Source organism: Danio aesculapii, chromosome 1, assembly GCF_903798145.1.
Source record: "Danio aesculapii chromosome 1, fDanAes4.1, whole genome shotgun sequence".
NCBI lineage: Eukaryota > Metazoa > Chordata > Actinopteri > Cypriniformes > Danionidae > Danio > Danio aesculapii.
Window position 1 is genome coordinate 42,260,992 of NC_079435.1, and position 24,478 is coordinate 42,285,469.

Consider the following 24,478-nt stretch of genomic DNA (forward strand, 5'->3'; position numbering starts at 1 on the left):
CCACAACAAATATGAATGTGCCTGTGTCATGATGGTCAACAAGATTTTTAAATTGTCTTCAGGTTTTACTAATGCTTCAGTTAGTTCACTTGTTTGTCCTCTAGTTTGTTTTATTTCTATCGATGCTGTTAAAATATTAAACTTAAAGTTGAAGGTGATTCATTGAACCGTTCTCTGGTTCTTACTAGTGTTGCGTAGCAAACTTGCTTGGTGATTTGTGTACTGCAGAGTTGACTGTTTTAAAAAGATTTATATAAAATTGTATATCATTTATGTATACATGTGTATGTCCAATGACCTGATTTTTGCTAAGCAAAGAATTTAAATTAATTTGATGTATTTTTTGATGTGATAAGTTCAACAAAATCAGTTAAAATATCTGAAGGGAAAGTGCCCACTTTGACAAATCTTCGTCATTGGCAGTAAATGCTGTTGTAGTTTTACTTCAATTCAAGTTTATTTGTATAGAGCTTCTCACAATAATTATTGTCATGGTTTCATGGTAGTTGGAAATTAGATTTATAGGGTAGAATTCTTTGTTAATGTGGAATAAACGTTTCTTCATAATAAATTGACAGTTGTAACTCTGTTGTTGTTGTGCATATTTGAACAATTTTTCTCATAGACAGAATTAATAGATCAAATTATGTGTTATTTTCATCCAGTAAACCAGGAAAAAAACAATGATCAGGTGATTTATTAAACAGTTTTCTGATTCTTACTAGTGTTGCATAGCCAACTTGCTTGGAGATTTGTGTACTGCAGAGTTGACTGTTTTATAAAGATGTATATAAATTGTATATCATTTATGTATACATGTATATGCCCAATGACCCGATTTTTGCTAAGCAAAGAATTTGCATAATTTGATTTAATCATAATTGTGACATTACAGTTGCATTACAAAGCCTAGTGCACAAAAAATCACTAAATTAGCCTTCCAGAGAACACTAAATGGTGTATTTTTTTAGTTATGGTTATGGCCCTCAATGGACCATGCAAACTAGGGGAAGTATTAAATGACAAAACTAGAACCAGAATTGTGGTGGAACTAAATGATGCAGATACCTGATGCAAAAAGACACACTCTTTAGTCATTTACAGGCCACTTTTGACAGTGAATAGAACTAAAGTAGCATTTTTAAACTAAATTTGACTTAAACTTGCATAAGCGCACTTGACTTGACATACAGTAAATGCCTTGTCTCTACAGAAAAATGAATTTCCAATTCATTGAGAATGACAGAATGCTCAATCTTTTAATACAATGGATTGTTTATATAAAACAAATAGTTTTTCTTATAAGGGTTTTTGGAAAATATGTAAACGTGCTTGGTAATTTGTGTAATGCAGCATCGATTGTGTTTTTTAAACATACTGCAAGTGATGTCCACCAGCTTAATTCTTGCTAACTTGAACTTGCAAAATTGTATTAGATTATTTATGTGAGAAATTCAACAAAATTGGTTACAATATCTATAACTGGGACCTATTTGAGCCTAGTGCACATAAAATCAGCCTTCCAGAAGGATTTCAGTGTACTATTTTAGTATGTTTATGGCCCTCGATGGACCATCCAAACTAGGGGCAAAATCCTCATCCAATCTTATGTGACAAAACAGGAACCAACATTGTGGTGGAACTGCATAGTCCTGCTGGTCACATCACATGCCTGTGCTTATGAAGCCTAAAGCATTTTCCCAACGCTGTTTCTCCTGGGTTAGCCTGTTTGACTTTTTTTTTTCTTTCTATGGTCACTGCTGAAGTAGACGTCGACTTAGCTCCGCATGCCAGTGAATTAAAGATTTGATTAGTAGAAAAAATAGCTATAGCTAAACGCCGCAGCTGTCTCCAAACACACACATTTTCACACACCATTTTCAGGCCACTTTCACTGTTGTCTGATAGTGAAATAGAACTAAAGGAGCATTTAAAAAATACATTTGGCTTCAATAACATGAGTAAATGGAGATGATGGCATGAATAAGTCGCAAACTAGGGCCGCACAATATATCCTTTCAGCATCGATATCGCAATGTGTGTCCACAATAGTCACATCGCAGGATATGCTGAGTTATATGCTATATGTTGAGTTGGGATTTAGTTCATCGTCACAAAAGTGTGTCAATAGCCCCTTTCACACAGTGATACCGGTAAATATCCTGAAAATTTCAGGATTGACTTTACCGGTAAATTCAAAAAAGCGCTGTTCACACAGGCGAAGACGTTACGGAATTTTTCCGGAAAAGACCATTCACACATCCATTCCAAAATACCAGTAAATTCCGACATCATTAGCAGAAATGACCTCTTGGGCTTGGATTTGTAAACATTTGACCACATTACAAACTCTGTGGATGGATCAGTGTTGTGAACAACTTTGATAAAAGCATAAAGAAAAACTTTCGCATGTCGAGATGTTCATAATATGTGTGTGTAAACATTCACAGGCTTTTATTCTCACAAACCGCGCGAACTTGAATGCGTCTGAGTGTTCTGATTGCCTAAAGTAGACGTCTTTTCGCGCTCTTTCCGGCAATCTTCTTTTTGCGTTCACACAGCGCAGCATTCCGGCAAATTACCGTAATGTTACAACTTCTCTTTCCAGAAAATAGCCTGAACGAATTTACCGGTATTTCCAGAAAATTGCCGGTAATTTTCCGGGAAGGTCTGTATGTGTGAACAAGGCTATTTACATGTGTTTCAAAGGCATTTCAAGAGAGTTTAAAGCATTCAGGCACAAAAAAGTACATTTGTAATGAGGAATAATTTTACTGAATAATTAATACAACAAAGACAGTATTGTTTTACATTTCATTATTCAATTTCTGTGCCCGAATACTGTTTGACTCTCCGTTTGAAAACCATTAAGCACTGTTTTTTGAGTTTTTTATTTTTATTTATTAATTTTTATTTTTGCTCTATTGGAATTATTTTATGCTCGCAATTAGTTTATTATTTTTATACATGATTTAAACCCTTAGAAAATCACCACAATCAATCCTAATTAGTGATTTCCTTCCAAATGGAGCTATTCAAGCCGTCTGGTGATATTGTATTCATATTGCAATATATATTGCAGATGTCAGATTTTCTTAATATCATGCAACCCTATAGCACACTTGCAATAAAATAAACTTACACAAGAAAAACCAATTCCCAGTTTAATGACACTGGCAGAATTGTCAATCTTTACACGCAATAGATTGTTTTTTCTTTTGTTATTAGGAATATTTGGAAAATAATTGAAGTAGGGCTGCATGATTAATCGAAAAAAGATCACAGTCTCGATTCGACCCTACACACAATCTTAATTCAGCTTTTCTACGATTCAGCCAATTATAATTTCAAGGTCAGGAAAGAAGCGTAAAGGTCGTACAAGTCTTCACATTGTTTTATATACATTTCTCAGAAACATGGACACATTTAAATGATGTTAAAAGTGTCACATACTGTATTTGTAAGGTATAATTAACCCAAAAATGTAATTTCTGTCTTAATGTAATGATGTATTCTCAGCCGCGAAATCACACATGAGCTGACGCACTGTTTGTATACTACCGAGAGGATGTGCTCGTGCCCGCCAATGAGGTCTGTGAAAACCTGTGAATGTGTACCTGTGAAAACGCGTAATAAAGTTGTAAATAACGTTCAGCTTGTTGCACAGTGTGGTCGTTTGGAAGCCGCGTGGGAATTATGATTTGCATGTTTTTTTTCTCTCAAAGTGATGGCAGCCATGATAAGAGCTGCACTCGGCAGTGAAAGTGAAACTGAACGCGTGTACTTCATTTAAATGATCATATCGAATTTTAGACTTATGATTGCGACGAGCATTTGATATGTTTTTTTCTTTCATAACGAACACAAATTGTTGTGCATGAAAATAAATGTTTACTGAGTCAGTATAACTACTCTAGCCTACATAATGTTAAATTTATGCAAGAGGGAATCTGATAATGACAAATGCTTTATTTTACCAGTGAAAAAATAGTCTAATTATGTTCTCAATGACGAATGACAAGCATATGTCTCAAACATAATAATTTACCTTTAGAACTATGAATAGTTGTATTGTGAACTTGTGAACTGTACTTATCCAGAGCGAGCAGAAGGGCTGCCAAAATCACTCTGGACCCCTCACAACCAGCTCACTGCCTCTTTGAACTTTTACCTTCTGGTCGACGCTACAGAGCACTGCGCACCAGAACAGCCCGACACAGAAACAGTTTCTTCCCTCAGGCAATCCATCTCATGAACACTTGATGATAATAATTGTGGAGCCAACATCACTACTTGTATACACTTTTATACACATATACACTTATTTAACAACACACTTTACATGCCAATTTGCACAAACCAGCTGCACATATAACGTTGTATATAGTAATAAACATGTACATACACTTGTCAATCTGTATATTTGCACTCACTACTTACTTTTATTTTTTAAATATATTTATTATCTGTTTTTTGTCCTGTCTCTGTAGTCCTGTTGCACTGTAGAAGCTCTGTCACGAAAACAAATTCCTCGTATGTGTGAACATACCTGGCAATAAAGCTCTTTCTGATTCTGATTCTGATTCTGATGAATTCACTTTACTGTGTATTGTCAACCAATACATATTTAGTCTGAAGTGAAAATGCGCGCTTTGGCAAATGTTCCTCATTGGTGGTAAATGCTGCAGTAGTTTCATGGTTTTCAGTATCAAAGAAATGAGATATATAGGGAATTCTTTGTTAATGTGGAAAAGCCTTTTCTTTATAATTTGACAAATTGACAATTGTAACTCTGTTGTTGTTGAGCACAGTTGTGCACAATTTGTCTCATGGACCGGATTGATAGATCAAATTATGTGATTTTCCATCCAGTGAACCATAAAAAAACATCTTAAACCATTGGGACCAAGCCGTAAGATAATCTTGTTTATCACTGTACTTTTTAGACTTCTTGACCACAGTGGTCTTTTACCCATTAGTCTAAGCATTTTAACAATTCTGTAGTTAAATACACCTTTGAGACAAACTATTATGACCTTCCTAATAATATGCTATTGGTTTGTATGCTTCCAAAACTGTGCTGACCCACCGAGGCATGAGCTTGTCTTAATATGTGTACTTGTTTGTACTTGCTTTCTTGTGTTCTCGTGAAATTTCATCAGCTGTTGCCTAAGTGGTGTTTCAGTTCAAAGTTCACATTTAGCCAAGTAAAAATCATGGATATATTCTTGCATCAAGAGAACATGTGAACCTGTAATGGTCAGGTATATTCCAGAATGCATCTCGAGCCAACCATGGAAAGTCAATACAGCGTTTGGGGTTACGCCATGATTTGGTGAGTTACTCATATGCGCGGCCATATTGGTGATACTCAGATGTTAACAACAGCTTATTTGAATTGGATGTTCTGCATACGATGCTAGGCCTTTTTATAAACCAACGAAAAGAAATGTGTGAAAGCTGCTAAATCACAGAGAGAAGGCGCTAACTAGTAGTTTTATAAGATATGTATGAGCAGTATTGATTAAGTTAAATGTTTTACTTACTTGAATGAAAATTAGCAAACAAATGTCAAGATTTTTTCCTTGGAAATCCTGGGCTGCGTCCAAAACCGCCTACTACTCAGTAGGTACTGAATTTGAATTTAAATGTACTACTCAGCCGTTAGAAAAGTACATTCTATACAGTATGAATGGGAGAAGTATGAATGGAATTCGGAAATACTACAGCTGCCATTTTGTCATGGTCACGTGACCTACCTGTGTCAGTTGCGTAGCTTCACTCCTATTCATAAATTCTCTCGCAGGGCATCATGGGATAACGCAGCGTGCATGGGATGCACACTTCAGAATCTGGCCGGAAGTAGTAAGTCATCCGGGTATTTCTCGCATACTGATTTCCAATTCTATGAATTCGGACATACTAGCGTACTTTTTAGCGTACTATATAGTATGGAAGTATGCAGTTTCTCAGCCCTGGTTTTCTCTATTCTGCTTGATTTGTGATATCGTATAGCGATTATAAAATTTTTTTTTTTCCTGGTTCGATCAATTATTACTGCCCAAAACCAGATAATAATCTGTCATTATCAGCAGTAATAATCAGCAAAATATGAGAGTTTCATTTGGCTCAGTTTCTACCATTGTTCTGTACCTCTAATATGGCCAATTTATAATGCATTTTGAACACTATGGTAGTTGGCAAAACCAGCAAAAATGTTCAAATTTTACACAATTTTTTTTTTTGTGAGGAATATAGTTATTTTAAACTCAAATTATCAGTTGAAACTTAACTCTCTGTAGCTGTTAAATATGCTGTATAGTTCATCTCGTCTAGACAATCTTTGGTTTTATAAAACAATTATTTGTTCTCAATTATACTGTTTTGGCTGACTTGCAAAGTAAAATGTATCATTTCAGTGTTTCCTCTAGGATTTTTTCCAGCTGTGCCATCAGACTCTGTTGGGCATTTTACAAAGATCTACCAACTGTGGCGTTATTTCATTGACAAATGTCATGAGCGCAGTATTAAGTTGAGATCGCATTCATGTAATAGCCTACGAGCATGTCAATCTCTGTGCTTGAGCGCCGATTTCCTATACTCGTGCACAAAACGTCTTGCACGCCCTCAAATACACGCTACTCAAATGCAGATTTTCTTGCACGCCCTCAAATAAACGCTGCTGAAGTGTGATTTAGTGCGCTTATGTAACGAGTATGTCTCCATTTATTAGATTTGCAAGGAATATTTATGAATGTCTCAAACAGACCTACAGAGCGGCATTAATGCATCCTGAAGTAAAGTGAAACGGCTATAAACTCCAGCAAGATAAAGTCATTGTATGCAGAACCACAGACCTTTATCTATAAATAAAATATAATTATGGAAACTGTGTTCATCATAACTGAAAGCTACGCTGTGTTTGCTGGCCTTGCGCATCACGCACTTGTCTGTCAGTCTGTCAGCACGTCACCTTAAAGGGTTAAACAAAGAATGCACAGCACTACTGTTACAGAAGTTTGCGCTGTTATAATTTACTTACCTTTTAATACGTTTTTGGTGTGATTATAACCCGCTATTTAAAAAAAAACAAAAAAACACCCGAATATTTTGAATGAGAAGCTATGATGTAGCCGTGGCGGGATGAATTTTGGTGTGGCGCCCCACCACGGACGAATGAAAACCATGCATTTTATATATTAATTTGTGGCTACTGTATTGTTGAAGTGCTGATTTTGTATGTTTGACAGTATTTTTAGGATATATTCGGGTGCTGGTAGAAGAGATGCCTTTTCAGTAGTGGTTTGAATGATGTTATTGAGTCAGTAAGTTCATGTGGGATTGGGACGATTGTTTCACCAGTGTGGAACAGTGAAGGAAAAAGTTCTAGAAAGTGATTAAAAGCCTCTCTGTGAAGGTCTTATAAAAACAACACCATAATCTTATAAGCCATAGTCTTCTGAAGGGGGTATAAACTATAGAGCCTTTATAATATTGCTGCAACAACTATTTCATAAAATCGTTAGTTATCGATAATAAAATTAATTGTCATTCAGGCTACTCACATGACTGAGGAGCTTGACAACAAGATACAAAGCTGACAAAGTCAGTGTTTCTCTATAACGTTCCTGGAGGACCACCATCTCTGCACATTTTCCATGTCTCCTTAATGAAACACAACTGATTCAGATCATCAGCTCATTAGCACAGACTGAAAGACCTGTAATGGGTGTGACAGACAAAGGAGACATCCAAAACATGCAGTGTTGGTGGTCCTCCAGGATTGTGGTCGAGAAACACTGGTTTAAGTGCTTTTGTTTAAACTGTTTGCTAACTCCAGGACATTCGTGCTAGATCAGTTCATTTTACGCTCATGAATACACTAATAATAATAATATTAGCGCTATTTAGATTAGCTTAAATTAAATGGTGTGAGTAGAGTGAGACACTAAATATTTAAAAGCAGCTAACAACAGCAGCAGTAGAATATTACAATGAATCAATGTTGTGGATTTCCGCAAAAGCTAATAATATGCTAATAAAGTAAATTTGTGCACTGAGCACTGTTTAAAACAAAATTAATTATTCATCATTTTGATATTTGAGCAAATGTTGCTGCTTAATACCTTACGGTCAGTATGTTTATATCCTAATTTTATAATGTGAGTTTAATAGGAGCACAACACTTGCTTTGCTTTTATATTTTGGATATTTAGAGATGTTTTAGTTTTCGAAAACAAATTAGTTTTTCATGTAAGGTTTAACATGTCAAAAGTAAAGATCATTAAACTCGATATGTGGCTTTAGCAGTGGTCAGCATTTCAGGCACTCTGATTAAGCTGCAACCTCATGCACTGCAGAGTTTGAGGCACTACATGTTTTGCCAGTGCTGATAAGGAGCAACTCAAATGTAGGCCCTAAAAACAAAGCCTCTCAGGCATTTCTCCTGCATCCAACATTTGGATTACCATAGAGCCGCTTGCTTATCACGAAATATACCCCAATCCTCATTTTTTTCTGCAAATAAGAGTAAAAGATTCACAATGTACATAAAAGTGCACCAATAAAGTCTTCTTGGCTCTTGCATTTCAGTGTTTGTTTGTATTTCCCTACTACTAAGATTATTGTGAGGAAATGACAGTGTGAGTTTATTGTCCTTTTGTCGTGTCTTTCAGCTCTATCTCAACTAAATGTGGTAGTGTTTTGCAAGATGTGGTTTCGGGCAAGTCTGCAGTAGTTTCTGTCACAGCATTGCAACTATTAATGTTTTAAGATCTGAACCCTCCACTTCAGGAGTAACATTTGCACTCAGATTTTGCAAATGTTCATGTAACTCTGAAGATTATGAAATTATATTTTCATCACTACTACAATCAGAGCTACTGAACTTGCAGCTTTAAAGCTTTTATGCATTTATCAAACATATTATTGCAGTATACCTATTTATAGGTTTCTTAATGTTTATACAGTTAAAGTCAGAATTATTAGCCCCCCTGAATTATTAGCCGCCTGTTTATTTTTTTCCCCAATTTCTGTTTAATGTAGATCAGATTTTTTTAAACACATTTCTAACCATAATAGTTTTAATAACTCATTTCTAATAACAAATTTTATCTTTGCCATGATGACAGTAAATAATATTTTACTAGATATTTTTCCAGACACTTCTATACAGCTTAAAGTGACATTTAAAGGCTTAACTAGGTTAATTAGGTTAACTAGGCAGGTTAGGGGAATTAGGCAAGATATTGTATAACGATGGTTTGTTTTGTAGACTATCGAGAAAAATAAAAACAGCTTAGCTTAAAGGGGCTAATAATTTTGACCTTAAAATGTTTATTAAAAAATTAAAAACTTCTAAAAAAATTTCCAGAAGAAAAAAATATTATCAGACATACTGTGAAAATGGAAGTAAATGTAACGGAAACCATGTATCTAGTAAATTTAATAGGCTTTTTTCGTGAAACCACCATATACAGAAAAAAACACAAATAAAAAGTGTCAAATATACATCACTTGAGCTTCAATCATATTAACGTTTTTTTGAACCATGAAGGACAAAATTTTTATATTTGCTTTTTTTTCGTATTCATACCTGAAAAATTCAGGAGTCCTATGTGTATTAATTAATCTATTCCAAAAAAAAAAACGCCAAACATTTTGGAGTCAATTCAAGCAGTCCTGCTTTGTCCTTCTCTCTCTTCTTTAAAGTAGAAAAAGAAAGAGGAATAGGCTACATATGGCCCATTATGGCTGTGCGATTTGGGGAAAATATTTATTTGACAGATATTGCAATTTCGATTTGATTTGCAATTTCATTTTGTAGTCAAGTCAATAATTCAATAATCTGTATTTTAGCTTCTTACTGCTAAAATCCAGTGAGTGTTAGTTAAAAAAAGGAACTTGAAAGATATTAACTTTTATTAGCAAACAACTCTGAAATTGTACTTTGTTGTTGCCTGCTTCTAGATTGAGTGTCAGACAGTACATTTAGTTGACATTTTAGCAAGGATTTAAGTTTGCAATTGACATTGGTGGGAAAGGGTGAATCAAATGTATATATGTATGTATGTATATATGTGTGTATATATATATATATATATATTATTATATATTATATTAATATTTATTTTTATATATATATATATATATATAGATATATATATATATATATATATATATATATATATATATATATATATAAATTCATTAATTTGCAGCAAGAATATTCTCGGACTCATAAGGATTTAATTTGTTACATTTGTTACTGAAAGAAAATGTTTTGAGAAATCAACTTTTGGTAGAAAGAGACCAAACTTAAAGAGAGACGTCATCCAATAACTGGAGTTTTTTGGGGGGTGAACTATCCTAGTAAATCTATGCTCCTAAGTATTCAACAATTTAAGTTGAAATATCATAATGTGTTTTTAAAATAGCACAATGGATTTAAATGTGAAAACTTACGTTCAGCATATATACATGTAATTTACCATGGTTGTTAGGTGCTGGGAAAGCATAAAAATGGACCTTGAAAGTTGGAAAAGGTGTAAGAACCCTGACAACGCTTTTTTTATTTAGAGAAGTATAACTTTTCAAAGGTCAAATTTAGTTTTTAACATGCAAAAATGATGGATGAAAATGCAAATTGGTGTAGTTTATATCACTTGCATAACCTTATTCTTTCTCTCTCTCTTTTGCGTCTGTTCTCCAGGTTCCAGAGATCATCAGCACTCTCAGACAGGCTGGCAAAAGCTCTGCCCGGCAAGAAGACACTCCATCACTGCCTAGCAACGGCCAACCAGATGCCTCCAGCTCAACGGCAACAGCAGCTGATGCAGCCACAGCCTTCGCTAAAAAGTTTGAGGTGTTGTTCTGTGGGCGAGTGGTGGTGGCCCATAAGAAAGCACCTCCTGCACTAATAGATGAGTGTATTGAGAAGTTTGGACGTGTCAGTGTTACAGGCTCACTTGCAGCGGGCATCAGGCGGGCATTCTCGCTCAATCAGGTTACAGTATTAATGTATTAATTTATTGTATGAACACAGTACTAGATTGTGAACATCTTACATTTTGCATGTTAACACCTTACATTTAACAACATTTATTATATTATATTATATTATATTATATTATATTATATTATATTATATTATATTATATTATATTATATTATATTATATTATATTATATTATATTATATTATATTATATTATATCAGCTATGATAGCTGCGCAATGTGCGATTTATGACGTGCATATAGACCGTTACCGCTCATTCTTTAGTGTCCGCGTCACTCATCGGTGAACAGCGTTGACAGTTTTAAAGCCAATCCCAGCCCTTTCTGTTTAGCGTGTGAACACAAATACTAATCATAGGGATTTAAGAGCACACTCGACAACGCTCAACAAGCAAGCAGCATAATATTTATACTAATTTATTTGCTGTAAATAAACTAATATAAAGTTTGGTACAGTTCTTTTATTAAAAATAATATACTGTGTAAATATAAATATATAAAAATTTTTAATTGAAGAATTCTTGTTGTTAAGAGAAATATATAATTGTGCATGGAGAGCATCGTCAATGCAGCGTGATGCACCGAGATATCAAATTGAATCGTATCGATGACATAATAGTCGTAACCGAACCGTAAGACCAGTGTAGGTTCACACCCCTAATAAATTTAAATATATATGTCTATCTAACATTTTTCGTGTACAGTTTTGTTTCTATGTATGTGTGTGTATTACATATACATAATAAATATATGAACAATATACTTGCTTATTATGTCAAAACAAACATTTATATTGGATCTTATTAATCGCAATTAATCTTTACCCAGCACAATTTTTTTGTTTTGTTTTGATTTGATTTGATTTGATTTGATTTGATTTGATTTGATTTGTTGTGTTGTGTTTTGTTTTTTTGTTGTGGCGACGCGGTGGGTAGTGCTGTGGCCTCACAGCAAGAAGTTCGCTTGTTCGAGCCTCGGCTGGATCAGTTGGTGTTTCTGAGTAGAGTTTGCATGTTCTCCCCGCATTCGCGTGGGTTTCCTCCGGGTGCTCCGGTTTCCCCCACAGTCCAAAGACATGCGCTATAGGTGAATTGGGTTGGCTAATTTGTCCATAGTGTATGAGTATGAATGAGTGTGTATGGATGTTTCCCAGAGAGAAGTTGCAGCTGGAAGGCCATCCGCTGCGTAAAAAAACTAATTCTGGATAAGTTGGCGGTTCATTCCGCTGTGGCGACCCCAGATTAATAAAGGGACTAAGCCTTTTTTGTTGTTTTGTGTTTTGTTTTGTGTTTTTTGTTTTATTTTGTGTTTTATATTTTGTTTTTTGCTTTGTTTTTTTGTTGTGTTTTGTTTTGTTTTCTCTTGTGTTGTGTAGTTTTGTGTGTGTGTGTGTTTTTTTTTTTTGTTTTGTTTAATTTCTTTGCCACACGAAACATGCTGTCATTTATAATCGAGTGACTTGAAAATTAAAGTCAAGCAAACAAACATGTATTGGTGCCAGATGAGGGTGACAGTGTTTGTGTAGCCCATTTCTAACATGCTGGTAGTTTCATTTTCACTTTGAATAAGTTTGTTTATTATTGATGCCCATAATAAGTGTTGTTATTATAAACTCAAATAGATTTTTTACTTCCTTCTATTCTGGATTCTGTTCAATTTAAGGATGTGTTGTGCAGTGAAGCAACATAAAATGCAAGTGTTTGTAAAGATTTTGTTTAAATTACATTTTAACAAGATAATTTTTATTGCATGATTATTTATATTAACAGATACTTTTGTTTGATTTTTCTAGGTGGTTAATGGAACAAATGAGTGTGATGGAGGAGGAAAGCGACCTCTGTTTTTTAAAGAGATCAGAGTTTTCCGTTTCTTGCAGGCATTGGATGAGAACGGCCTCTCACCGGAGCTCCAGCGACGGGCAGCAGACGGAGCCACTGGTGTTCAACCTACCAGCCTACAGGAGAACAGAACCATGCTGTTACAGTTAGTGATACACACACACACAGCCCTCACACAGTGTGCCCTCACACACAGCCCTCACATATAAACACCAGAACCAGAGGTGATTAAATCATACCTTATATGAATGATTCTTTTTTCTTATGATATTGTATATATAAATATATATATATATTGTTACGTTTTTAAGATGTTTTAGTGGGATGCTGTAACATTTAAGTGAGACAGGTGTAATGTGTGCGACTGATCAAGGATGAGGCAGGAATCAATTCTCTATTTAAGCTTTTTACTCCATAGTTGAAAATTATGTAACAGTAATTGGAGAGGAAAAAGAAAGAAATACACATTTATAATTATCTTTAAACAAAAACAACGAGTGTAAGCCAAATCAAAGAAATTTACAAAACAAAACAATCCTTAAAACTAAAGTCTAAACTTGGCGTCAAAAATAAATACAAATAAACACCGAATCTTCAGTGTATACGACACCCGACTAAACTAATTAAAGCTACAAAACTCAAAATACACAACTGGCAAAACACTCAAACTAATCTAACAAAACATCAATCTAAACTTAAACAAACCGGATAAAACGGTTTAAGCTTACATTAGAAACACACAACAACCATCACATTATGTTACTTAAAGCCAACGAAGTTCAACAAGCAAACTCGAATTACCACATTAAACTGAGATAATAAATCACTAACAGCCGAGCATAGCACAATCAAATTGCGTGGAGCACAAATGGTACGCCGAGGCAGAACGCACATCACACACTGGTCTGTCGGGGCTTTAAATCCTTGCGGCTCGTCCTGGGATTGGTGGAACCGACACATTTGTTTGATTACAAAGCCATGACATCATTTAATTATGCTTTCTTGATTGTTGGTAGTTTCCATATTGGGAAGAGGTAAAGTGTCTAATTTTCTACCATTGATCATTAGTTGTAGTGCAAAAAAAGCTTAGTTTCTGGCTTTTATATGGAGTAAAGTGAGTGTGAGTGTTTGAGGGTGTAGCAACAATTGAGAGAACATAGTAATAAAAGTAAGCGTATTTATTAGGGGTGTGATGAGTTGAGACACGAGATTGGGTCCAAGAGAATAAGACAAGATTTTTACTCTATTTTTAAGAAATCTACATCGATGAAATACATAAATTGAAAAATAAATTTTTATTCAACTGAAGAAAAATCACAAAATGTAAAATAATTCAAGCGCTTTTTTAAGTCAACATGTAATGAAAGTTATTTTACATTTATTTAAATACATTGTCCCATAATGGACATGCAAACACTGCTAAATATTTAGCTATAAATCTCTACTGACTGGCTTCTTCCCTGTACAACCTTTGAACTCCGGTGAACAAAAAATCGGTTACGTCACACTCACCCACACCAGACGAGTGATGCTCATCTCCAAGGCCAGTCTGTCAGGTGTGTGCAAAGCACTTGATGTGCAGCTCTAATCCAGTCCTGCCTTTAATCTTCACTGCTAAACTGACCCTCACGCTCCATCATAACATCAGAACTCACAAGCAACTTTTCACTTTGATGAGAAGTCTTGTCTTGATTAAGTCTTGCAAGATCTCGCAGCCCAAGATCTCGTCACATTCCTAGTATTTATGCACACACACTGTAATTTGCTATAATATAGAACTCCATGTAAACATCATTCACGTTTTTGCACAGTCTTATCTAAAGGGGTCAAGGTGCCAACCAATGATCAACAATTAAAATATACAAATTTGACCTCTTCCTCTTCAGAGAAAAACATCAACAATCAAGAATGCATGATTATGTGGTGTCATTGCTTTGCAATCCAAAAATGTTATGATTATGGAAGTCAATGAGGCAAAAACAGCCATTAACATAACAAAAGGCTAGTCAATTTGAACAATACAAAAGGGTTGAATGTGTTGAGTGTGTGCTCTGGCTGACTGAATTTTGCAAATTTGTAAAATGTGCAAATGTTTGTCCTCAAAAGCAACTAAGCATTGAAACGCTCAAAGATTAAATTTGCACTTTTAATGATTACAACTGGAATTTTCCACATTTTGTGAAACCTCAATCAGACATGCCTTTTTACCAAACACAAAAACTGCATGGAAACCAAAAAAAAAAAAACATGTTTGTGTTTGTTCTTATTGTCAGTCACATATCAAATAGTGTTTTTGTCATTAGTAAGTATCTTAATAATGGATAGTGTATTTTTTTAAAAGCCCTGATAATTATTTCAAAGCTTATGAAAATGTTCTGTGTAATAATTTCTACGATTTTCATTTAAAATAATATATAACATTCCTATAAATAGTATAACCAAAGCAACTTGGTCTGTGATTTTTAGGTTATTGCTTAATAAAAGGTTAGCGGTTACATTTAAAGCTTGAATGATCGGGGCATTTGTGCATGTGTAAATGTACACGCCTCCTTTATGTTCATTTTTGCATTAAACAGTAAAACACCAATCACATGTTATGAGATCCTATGTGATCTCTCTCTCTCTCTCTCTCTCTCTCTCTCTCTCTCTCTCTCTCTCATCTCTCTCTCCTCTCCTCTCTCTCTCTCTCTCTCTCTCTCTCTCTCTCTCCTCTCTCTCTCTCTCTCTCTCTCTCTCTCTCTATTTCTCTCTGTTTCTCTCTCTTTTTGAACTTTGCTTTCCTTTTCGCTAAGTGGAGGGTGAGATGGTATGTCAGTGTTTTAGCCTGAGGCACATGAAGATTCACATTAAACAAGTCTTAGCTAAAATAGGCACTGCTTCGATTCATGCAAATCTGTACTCCCACAATGGCATATATTCTCAGTATGGATGCATAAATCACACTTAAACTGAATGGATATTGTTGCATCACGAAACAATCTTGAAACAACCGACAATCGTTTTAATAATATATAACTCCTTTTACAATTAAAGCATACTTTGTATGTTATTATAGTTTAAATCTGAATCATTCATTCATTCATTCATTTACCTTCGGCTTAGTCCCTTATTTATCAGGGGTCACCACAGTGGAGTGAACCACCGACTATTCTGGCATGTTTTACACAGCGGATGCCCCTTCAGCTACAACCCAGTACTGGGAAACACCACTCTCACATTCACACACACTCATACTCTACAGCCAATTTAGTTTATTCGATTAACCTGTACTGCATGTCTTTGGACTGTGGGGGAAGCCAGAGCACCCGGAGGAAACCCACACGAACACGGCGAGAACATGCAAACTTCACACAGAAATGCCAAATGGCTAAGCCAGGACTCAAACCAGCACATTGAGCCAACTAATTCTAAATCATGTACTGTTAAAATGGGGATTGTGCTGTGTTATTTCTCCACACACAATATTAGCCAAATCTGTGTAGCACTTCCTGTTTCTCTGGCTGACAGTAAACTGTCAGCTTCTCTGCATGAATTTACATAGCAATAATGAGTTAACAATTTAAAAAGGAAAATACTGAACTGCCTTTAATGTAACCAGTTTTATTGAACTGCATTTTAGTCACTTTATTCCACTTCTGTTTGTTATGTCTTTAATTAAGAAGGAAGTCATACAAAATGTCTTTATCTTATTTATTTATTTATTTATTTATTTATTTATGAAATGTCCATATGATCAGAAATGATCACAGTATTCTGTTTTAATTTTTTTTTAAAAATATGTGATGATAGATGTGCAAGTGATAGCTTTGTTTCTAGTCCATTGAATGTAGTTAAAGATGTACCACAGGCTTCGGTACTAGGGCCTCTTCTTTTTACTATATATTTCTATATAAATAACATTGACCAAAATGTCAAACTTTCATAATGGCAATAATTAACAATAATTGTATTTATTATAACACTGTTATACACTATTTCTTTTCAATGGGTTAAAGAAAAAAGACTGTTAAAATACAAAAGAAATCTATATTTCTCTTACTTTTATGCTTTTTTAGCAGTAGGCATTTGACGATAACCGGTATCAAGGTTTATCGTGGTTTGAAAAAGTCACGGTTTTAAAAGGCTAGAATTTTCTGTTATACCATTCCTAAGGTATATTTAAGTTTTTTTCAAATGTTTTTTATGTAAATAAATTTGTGTTTTTGAAACAAATGAAGAGAGCAGAAGTCAATGACTTATTTTAATTATTTAGCCTGACATGTTTATTTTTCATAAATATTATAAATGTTTACTAAAATAAAATATATTGTGCTCAACAGGGTAAAATGTTTTTTTTTTTACTCAGACATTTAAAAAGAACTTATTTTAGAGCAGTAATCACAATACTGTGAAACCGTGGTATTATTATCCAAGGTTATCATACCATCTGAAACTTATACCGGCCCATGCCTATTCAGGAGCCATGTGCACCCACTGACAGGTCAAATCTGCTTCTCTCTTTCTTTCAAGTTCAAAGCAAACTTGAATGCCAAAATATTTTAGAGATGTATTAAATATGTAAAATATTGACATCATCAAATTAATAAAATATACATCAAATGAGAAATAAATGACAGAAAAAGGAATAAAAGCAGACAATATCTCAAGGAATTATAATAATTACAAGATTAAGATGTGTACATTATTTAAATAAGGCAAATGTGTTGATTAACCATTACAAGGGTGTGTACATATATTTTGCAGCCAATTCAGACCAGTCATGTTGTCCCCCCCTGAGTATATAGTAAAGTTTTTTTAGAGTCGTTTAAATTAAAGAATAAATGATTTTGTTTCTCTTGCTCCTGCGACTGTGCATGCAGTCAGCTGCAAAGCCAAGCGAAAGTAGGCTTAAATAAAAAGGTAATGCAAAAACACATAACGACAGCTTTAGAAAGCAAAAGCTGAATCCTGGACATTTTAGGAGCTTTAGAAACCCTGGACGGGCAAATTTTTTAAAGTCCCCAGAAGGCCCGTCTCTGTGGGTCTGTAGAGCATGTGAGATTACCTGCGGGAATGTTGGCAGTGCCTGTGCACACTGAACAAAATGAGTAAACGAAGATTTTTCACTACTTAACGGATCCCGGATGTTTGGTTATATTGGGCCTATACAAAAAAGTGTAAAAGGGGGATTAATAATAGTAAAAAAAACTAAATATACTTGGGCTGCCGTTAGTATACAGTAACTGGGTGGCCCACCCAAGTAAGTCTATGTGTGGAAGCACTGCAAACGCATCAAAGTCTCTTTTCTACTTCTCAAGGTTCAGAGATCGAATTTGTGTCCCAGTATAGGTATCTTGGAATCTTAATTGATGACACTCTTTCCTTTGGCCCTCATATTCAGCAGTTGGTGAAAAAATGTAAAGTAATTTTAGGCTTTTATTTTCAAATTAAATCTTGCCTTTCTTGTGAAGCTAAAAAGAAGCTTGTTGCTGCAACTTTTATGTCTCTATCAAATAACGTGTGGTCAGCTGTTCTGGGGAAAAAAAGAAAATAAGCATCAGGGCAACGGTTTATTGTCATCTCTTCAATGAATATCCTGTGTGAATGAATGTTCAGGGCTTTAAAAGCGATGAAGTTATGATATCATCTGTAGTACTAGAGAGAAACACTGGAGTCTGCTCAAATAATATAGTGGTTGCTCTGTGGTTTAGTCTCACAGAACAAATATGTGCTTGGTCATCTGGTAAATCCCAACACACATACACACTGATTTGAATTTCATACATGATGTTTACTCAGTAAAAGAGCCTCAGCTCTGACATCATTTGGTGAGCATCCCAGGAGGAGCTATCATTAACAGCTTTAAACACACATGCATACAGTATATTTAGAAGAACTACATTCTGCATCATTACCCACAAACATGCACTAATTTATAAATATGTGTCTGTCTGTTGCAGATCGGGCGATCTCAGATCTTTCTCGTGAGTCCTGACACTAAGAAAGTGGCCATAGAGAAGAGCTTCAGAGAGATTTCCTTCTGTTCTCAGGTCTGTCATGTTTTGGCAAGCTGTTTTTGTGGCGGGTTAATTATATCTCATGTGTTCATTATGACTTTAACAAAAAATAGAAATCATATCTGTCAGGCAAGATTGAGCAAGACATCACGTTGGATGAATTCGTGACATAATAAGCATAACTGAATGAACACTGAAAAGAAATCAGCCCTTTGTCTTTGCACTTGTTCAGACATGTTTTGTAAATATTCTTAATCAAATATGGCTTCTTATGATCTAAGCATATACGCCAAATCAGGCACTGCAGCAGATTAGTGGATAGTGTACAATGTTACCAAATCAGCTACTGTGATTTTGGTCGTATACACTAGTACTACCATTAAAAAGTTTGAGGACATTTATATTTTATATAAATCATTATATAAATCATTATTTTGATGGTCCGTTTGTTGAATTTAAGTTACATTACATCTACATGCCAACTAATTCTCATTAGATTATAAGTAGACTGTTAGGTTGGGCTATGAGGTTAGGATTAGTGTAAGTTGACATGTTCTTGAATGTCTGTATCAACAGATATTAAGTAGACAGTCTACTAATACACATGGACCATCAAAATAAAGTGTTACCATATTTTTTTTGTATCATATATATATATATATATATATAGTTCTGACTTCAACTGTATATTTGTTTTTTATCTTTTTTTTTTTTAATTTATAAAATGTATATATATACATATATACATATATATATATATATATATATATATATATATATATATATATATATATATATATATATATATATATATATATATATATATATATATATATATATATATAGATATATATATACATACATACATACATATATATATATATATATATATATATATATATATATATATATATATATATATATATATATATATATATATATATATATATATATATATACATATATATATATATATATATATACATATATATATATATATATATATATACATATACATTTATATATATATACATATATATATATACATATATATATATATATATATACATATATATATATACATATATATATATATATATATATATATATACATATATATATATATATATATATACATATATATATACATATATATATACATATATATATATACATATTAGGCTTGTGCCGGTATTCGGTAATGCGATAAATCACGGTAATGAATATGCACGATATTGTTATCGCGGGCACTTCAAAATACCGTGAAAAATAATAGATCCGAATTTATATTCTTAGAACGCGCCTTAGCTTATTTTCCATCAACCGCTTGAAGAAACACTGCGTATATGCTGCGCAGAACTGATGCGCACTCTGATGTAAACAATCCCCACATGTAGAAGCCTTGTGCGCATGCAGAGCGCGCCGCCGCTGCCACCGCACTATAATCCTCACACGATGGGGCGGACTTGCCATCTGACAGACCGGGCACTTTCCCGGTGGGCCGACGTACTTTTTGGGCCGGGCTGATCATCGTCTTATGATTTGATCGGCCCATAAAAGGCTTAGCAGCCTATCGTTTTTTTTTGCCTTATTGATTGATGCTGCTGTGATCTGTGACTCTCTGAAAGTAGATGCTTTTTTTCCCGGACAGACAGACCGGGCCGGTCCATGTGACACTGTGCAGCCCATTGGCTCTTTTCGGTATTGACATTGGGCTGGCCCAATCACAAACTCCTATTTTGGACTCCGTGTGAGCGTGCGTCGTCTGTGTGTATTTGTCAAAATAATCGAGAGTCAGAGAGAAGAAACGCAAGGGAGGCGCAGAGAAATCGCGGGAAATACACCGGCGTTTCATTTAGCGATTCTGAAAAGTTCTCTGTTCATTCTAGTACACGGCTAAAAACGCAAATCACGTGACCACACACTCTCTGCCCAGAGCTGCAGCCACTAGTTCAGCGGGTAAGCATAAACCCCAGGTGAGAGTTTAGTCCATGTCAGACAGTTCATCTGCTGGATGATCTCATCTCACTATTGTTGTTAAACGTGATATTGAATTCATCTTGTTGTCTCTATCTAACAATTCTTATGTCTTTTGAATCACTTGTTCTCAGTTAACTGTTTTGGCTGAGTGCAAAGATAAGCTAATATATTAATTTATGTAACCACATACGCTGATTCTGCACATTGACTGATTGCTAACCTTTATCGTTTAAATTTAATGTACGTTATACTGTTATAATGGCCATTATTGGTTATTAAAACTGATATTCTGCAAAAGAGACAGGGTAAATCAAATATCAAAATGAAACAAATTTGACTTATATTATGTTTTCATTGTTTAGATAGTGAAACAGCAAGCAGGATGAGGTGAGAGGTTAAAATGTAACACTGTTCCCTTTAAAGATTTACCCATGCATTAGCAGGCAGTTTTTGTTATGTTTATTATTGAATATAGGCTGAGTGAATAGTGTATTGAATAAGCTAAATTGACTGTAGTGTATGAGTGTGTGTGAATGAGTGTGTATGGGTGATTTCCAATATTGGGTTGTGGCTGGAAAGGCATCTGCTGCATAAAACATGCTGGAATAGTTGGCAGTTCATTCCACGATTGCTGATCGAAGACGGTTTCCCTTTGCACATTCACTTTGATATAATTGCTCAAGTTTACTTTTATATTGTGTATTGTTTTATTTATATTTATTTGTATTTAAATGTTTGAAGTACTTTTAGTTAATTAAAAAGTTATTAAAGTTACTAAGTTGACGAAACTGAAGTTTTTTGTGTTTTTTTACCTGTTTCTCTAGTAAAATTACAATATCGTGATAATACCGTATACCGTGATAAAAGCTCAATCAATTAATCGCAGCATGAAAATGTGATACCGGCACATGCCTAATACATATATATATATATATATATATATATACATACATATATATATATATATATATATACATATATATATATATATATATATATATATATATATATGTATGTATATATGTATATATATATATATATATATATATATATATATGTATATATATATATATATATATATATATATATACATTTTATAAATAAAAAAAAAAAAAGATAAAAAACAAATATACAGTTGAAGTCAGAACTATTAGCCCCCCTTTGAATCATTTTCTTTTTAAATATTTCCCAAATGATGTTTAACAGAGCAAGGAAATGTTCACAGTTCACAGTATGTCTGATAATATTTTTCTTCTCTGGAAAGTCTTATTTGTTTTATTTCAGGTACAATAAAAGCTGTTTTAAATTTTTTTATGAACTATTTTAAGGTCTATATATATATATATATATATATATATATATATATATATATATATATATATATATATATATATATATATATATATATATATATATATATATATATATATATATATATATGTATATATATATGTATATGTATATATATCTATATCTATATGTATGTATATATATATATATATATATATATATATATATATATATATATATATATTATATATATATATATATATATATATATATATATATATTTATTTATTTATTTATTTATTTATTTATTTATTTATTTATTATTTTTTCTCTACTGTCTACAGAACAAACCACTGTTATACAGTAAGTTGCCTAATTACCCTAACTTGCCTAGTTAACCTAATTAACCTAGTTTAGCCTTTAAATGTCACTTTAAGCTGTATAGACTTGTCTTGAAAAATATCTAGTCAAATATTATGTACTCATATTATGGCAAAGATAAAATAAATCAGTTAATAGAAATGAGTTATTAAAACTATTATGTTTAGAAATGTGTTAAAAAAATAAATCCGTTAAACAGAAATTAGGGAAAGAAAACGGGGAATAATAATTAGGGGGGCTAATAATTCTGACTTCAACTGTATATGCAAATTTAAGATATGAAGATATTAAACAAGGGTGCATTAAAGTGATCAAAAGTGTCATATATAATGTTTACAGTTTTCGGTTTCAAATAAATGCTAGGAATAGTTTATATTATTTTAAAAAGCCAATGAATATGGCTTAATCAATGTCAAAATCTATAACTAAATTATAGAAATCACTGATGGATATACAAGGGGGTTCATTTCTGTATATTAAAGAAAGATGGGAGAAAGAAAGTGATCACCATCTCAAATGAGGATTGGCTAAATATATGTAAATTACAATGGGTTACTTTCCGTTCTACATATTGGAGAGAATTTTGCTGTAGAAATTTGCTGTTTTTTTTCCTTATTCCAAATCAGAAAATGTCATTCCATGAGAACTCAAATTGTTGGAGGCATTGCGGATCACAAGACGCTAACTATTTTCACATATTTTGAGGATTTCCTAATATTAGAAGTTTTTGGAAAGGGATACATAGCATTTTAGAAAATGTTTTAAATACTCCAATTCATTTTTGATTCCAATTGAAGGAAAAAGCAAATATATGGATAGAGTCATCTATACAAAAAGCCATTACTAGATGCTGGTATAAACGTAATCCACCACAAATGCAAGATTTGATTGATGTTTTGAAAAATGTATTCATTATGGAGAATATTACATCTAGTGTGCATAACCAAAAATATACATTTGTTGACTTGTGGTTTAAATGGATTGAGTACATTACTCCCACTCAACCTACTGTCTTTTTTCTATAGGATTCTAAGATTTATTTTTATTGTTAATATTGTTACAACACCCCCTCCTTCATGAATTTTTTTTTTTGTTTTGTATATAGTTTTGCTAAGGATGATGAAGAATTGGGAATTTGAACTGAAGAAGCTGTAAAAGAGACAATTGTCTACTGATGCTGTGAATTGTATCTCTTGCAATAAAAACTTAAAAAAAAAGACAATTACTATACATTGTTTTAGTGGTTAGTTTTTGTAATTAGTCTGTTTATAACACAAATGTCTGTTAATAATACAAATTTGTATCATTACTTTTTATTTACTCCCATTTGTTACTTTAGAGTTATAATGCCAGAGTTGTGAGATTTATATCTGTGAGATGTATAGTGAGATATATGTCTATGATAAATAATAGGGAGATGTTTTTAAAATTTTAATATATATATAGTATAAAGAAGAGGCCCTAGTACCGAACCCTGTTGTACATCTTTAATCATACTTTAATTATATTAATTATATAAATTAATTATAACACACTATACGTATTTTAGCACATCATTCTGAATAAAAGTCAGACTTGCTGAATGTAAACTCGAAATTGCACGAAACTGTAAAGTTACAATTGCAAGAAAAAAGCAACTTTGTGTTTATAAAAGGTCACAATTATTTTTTTTACGTAGCGCCAGAAATAATCTTCCATACATTAGACAGCTATTTCTAAAACATAAAAATAAATACTGATCCCAGTTAAGTAGTGCAATTATGCCTAGGGGAATTAGAAGTGGCCTCTTGACTCTTTTATTCCTCTGACTTTCTCTTTCTCTCTTTAGGGAATTCGTCACGTGGACCACTTCGGCTTCATATGCAGGGAGTCGGTAGAATGCGGAGGCTGCCAGTTTGTTTGCTATGTTTTCCAGTGTGCAAACGAGGCTCTGGTGAGAACCAAGGATGACATTGTTTCCATTCAAAGAACATTCAG

At 33.4% G+C, this 24,478-nt stretch overlaps 1 protein-coding gene across 2 annotated transcripts in view; it reads left to right on the forward strand.

Moving 5' to 3' along the window:
- tbc1d1 (TBC1 (tre-2/USP6, BUB2, cdc16) domain family, member 1) overlaps nucleotides 1-24,478 on the forward strand; it is a 160,588-nt gene that overhangs the window by 62,745 nt on the left and 73,365 nt on the right. Inside the window, exons 4-8 of one of the 2 annotated variants that reach the window (XM_056460767.1) lie at nucleotides 10,712-11,005; nucleotides 12,809-12,993; nucleotides 16,941-16,947; nucleotides 18,794-18,883; nucleotides 24,330-24,434. In XM_056460767.1, coding sequence (XP_056316742.1) covers nucleotides 10,712-11,005; nucleotides 12,809-12,993; nucleotides 16,941-16,947; nucleotides 18,794-18,883; nucleotides 24,330-24,434 — 681 coding nt within the window. Of the gene's footprint in view, nucleotides 1-10,711; nucleotides 11,006-12,808; nucleotides 12,994-16,940; nucleotides 16,948-18,793; nucleotides 18,884-24,329; nucleotides 24,435-24,478 lie in introns of those variants that run through there. The other variant, XM_056460766.1, reaches the window with a different exon arrangement.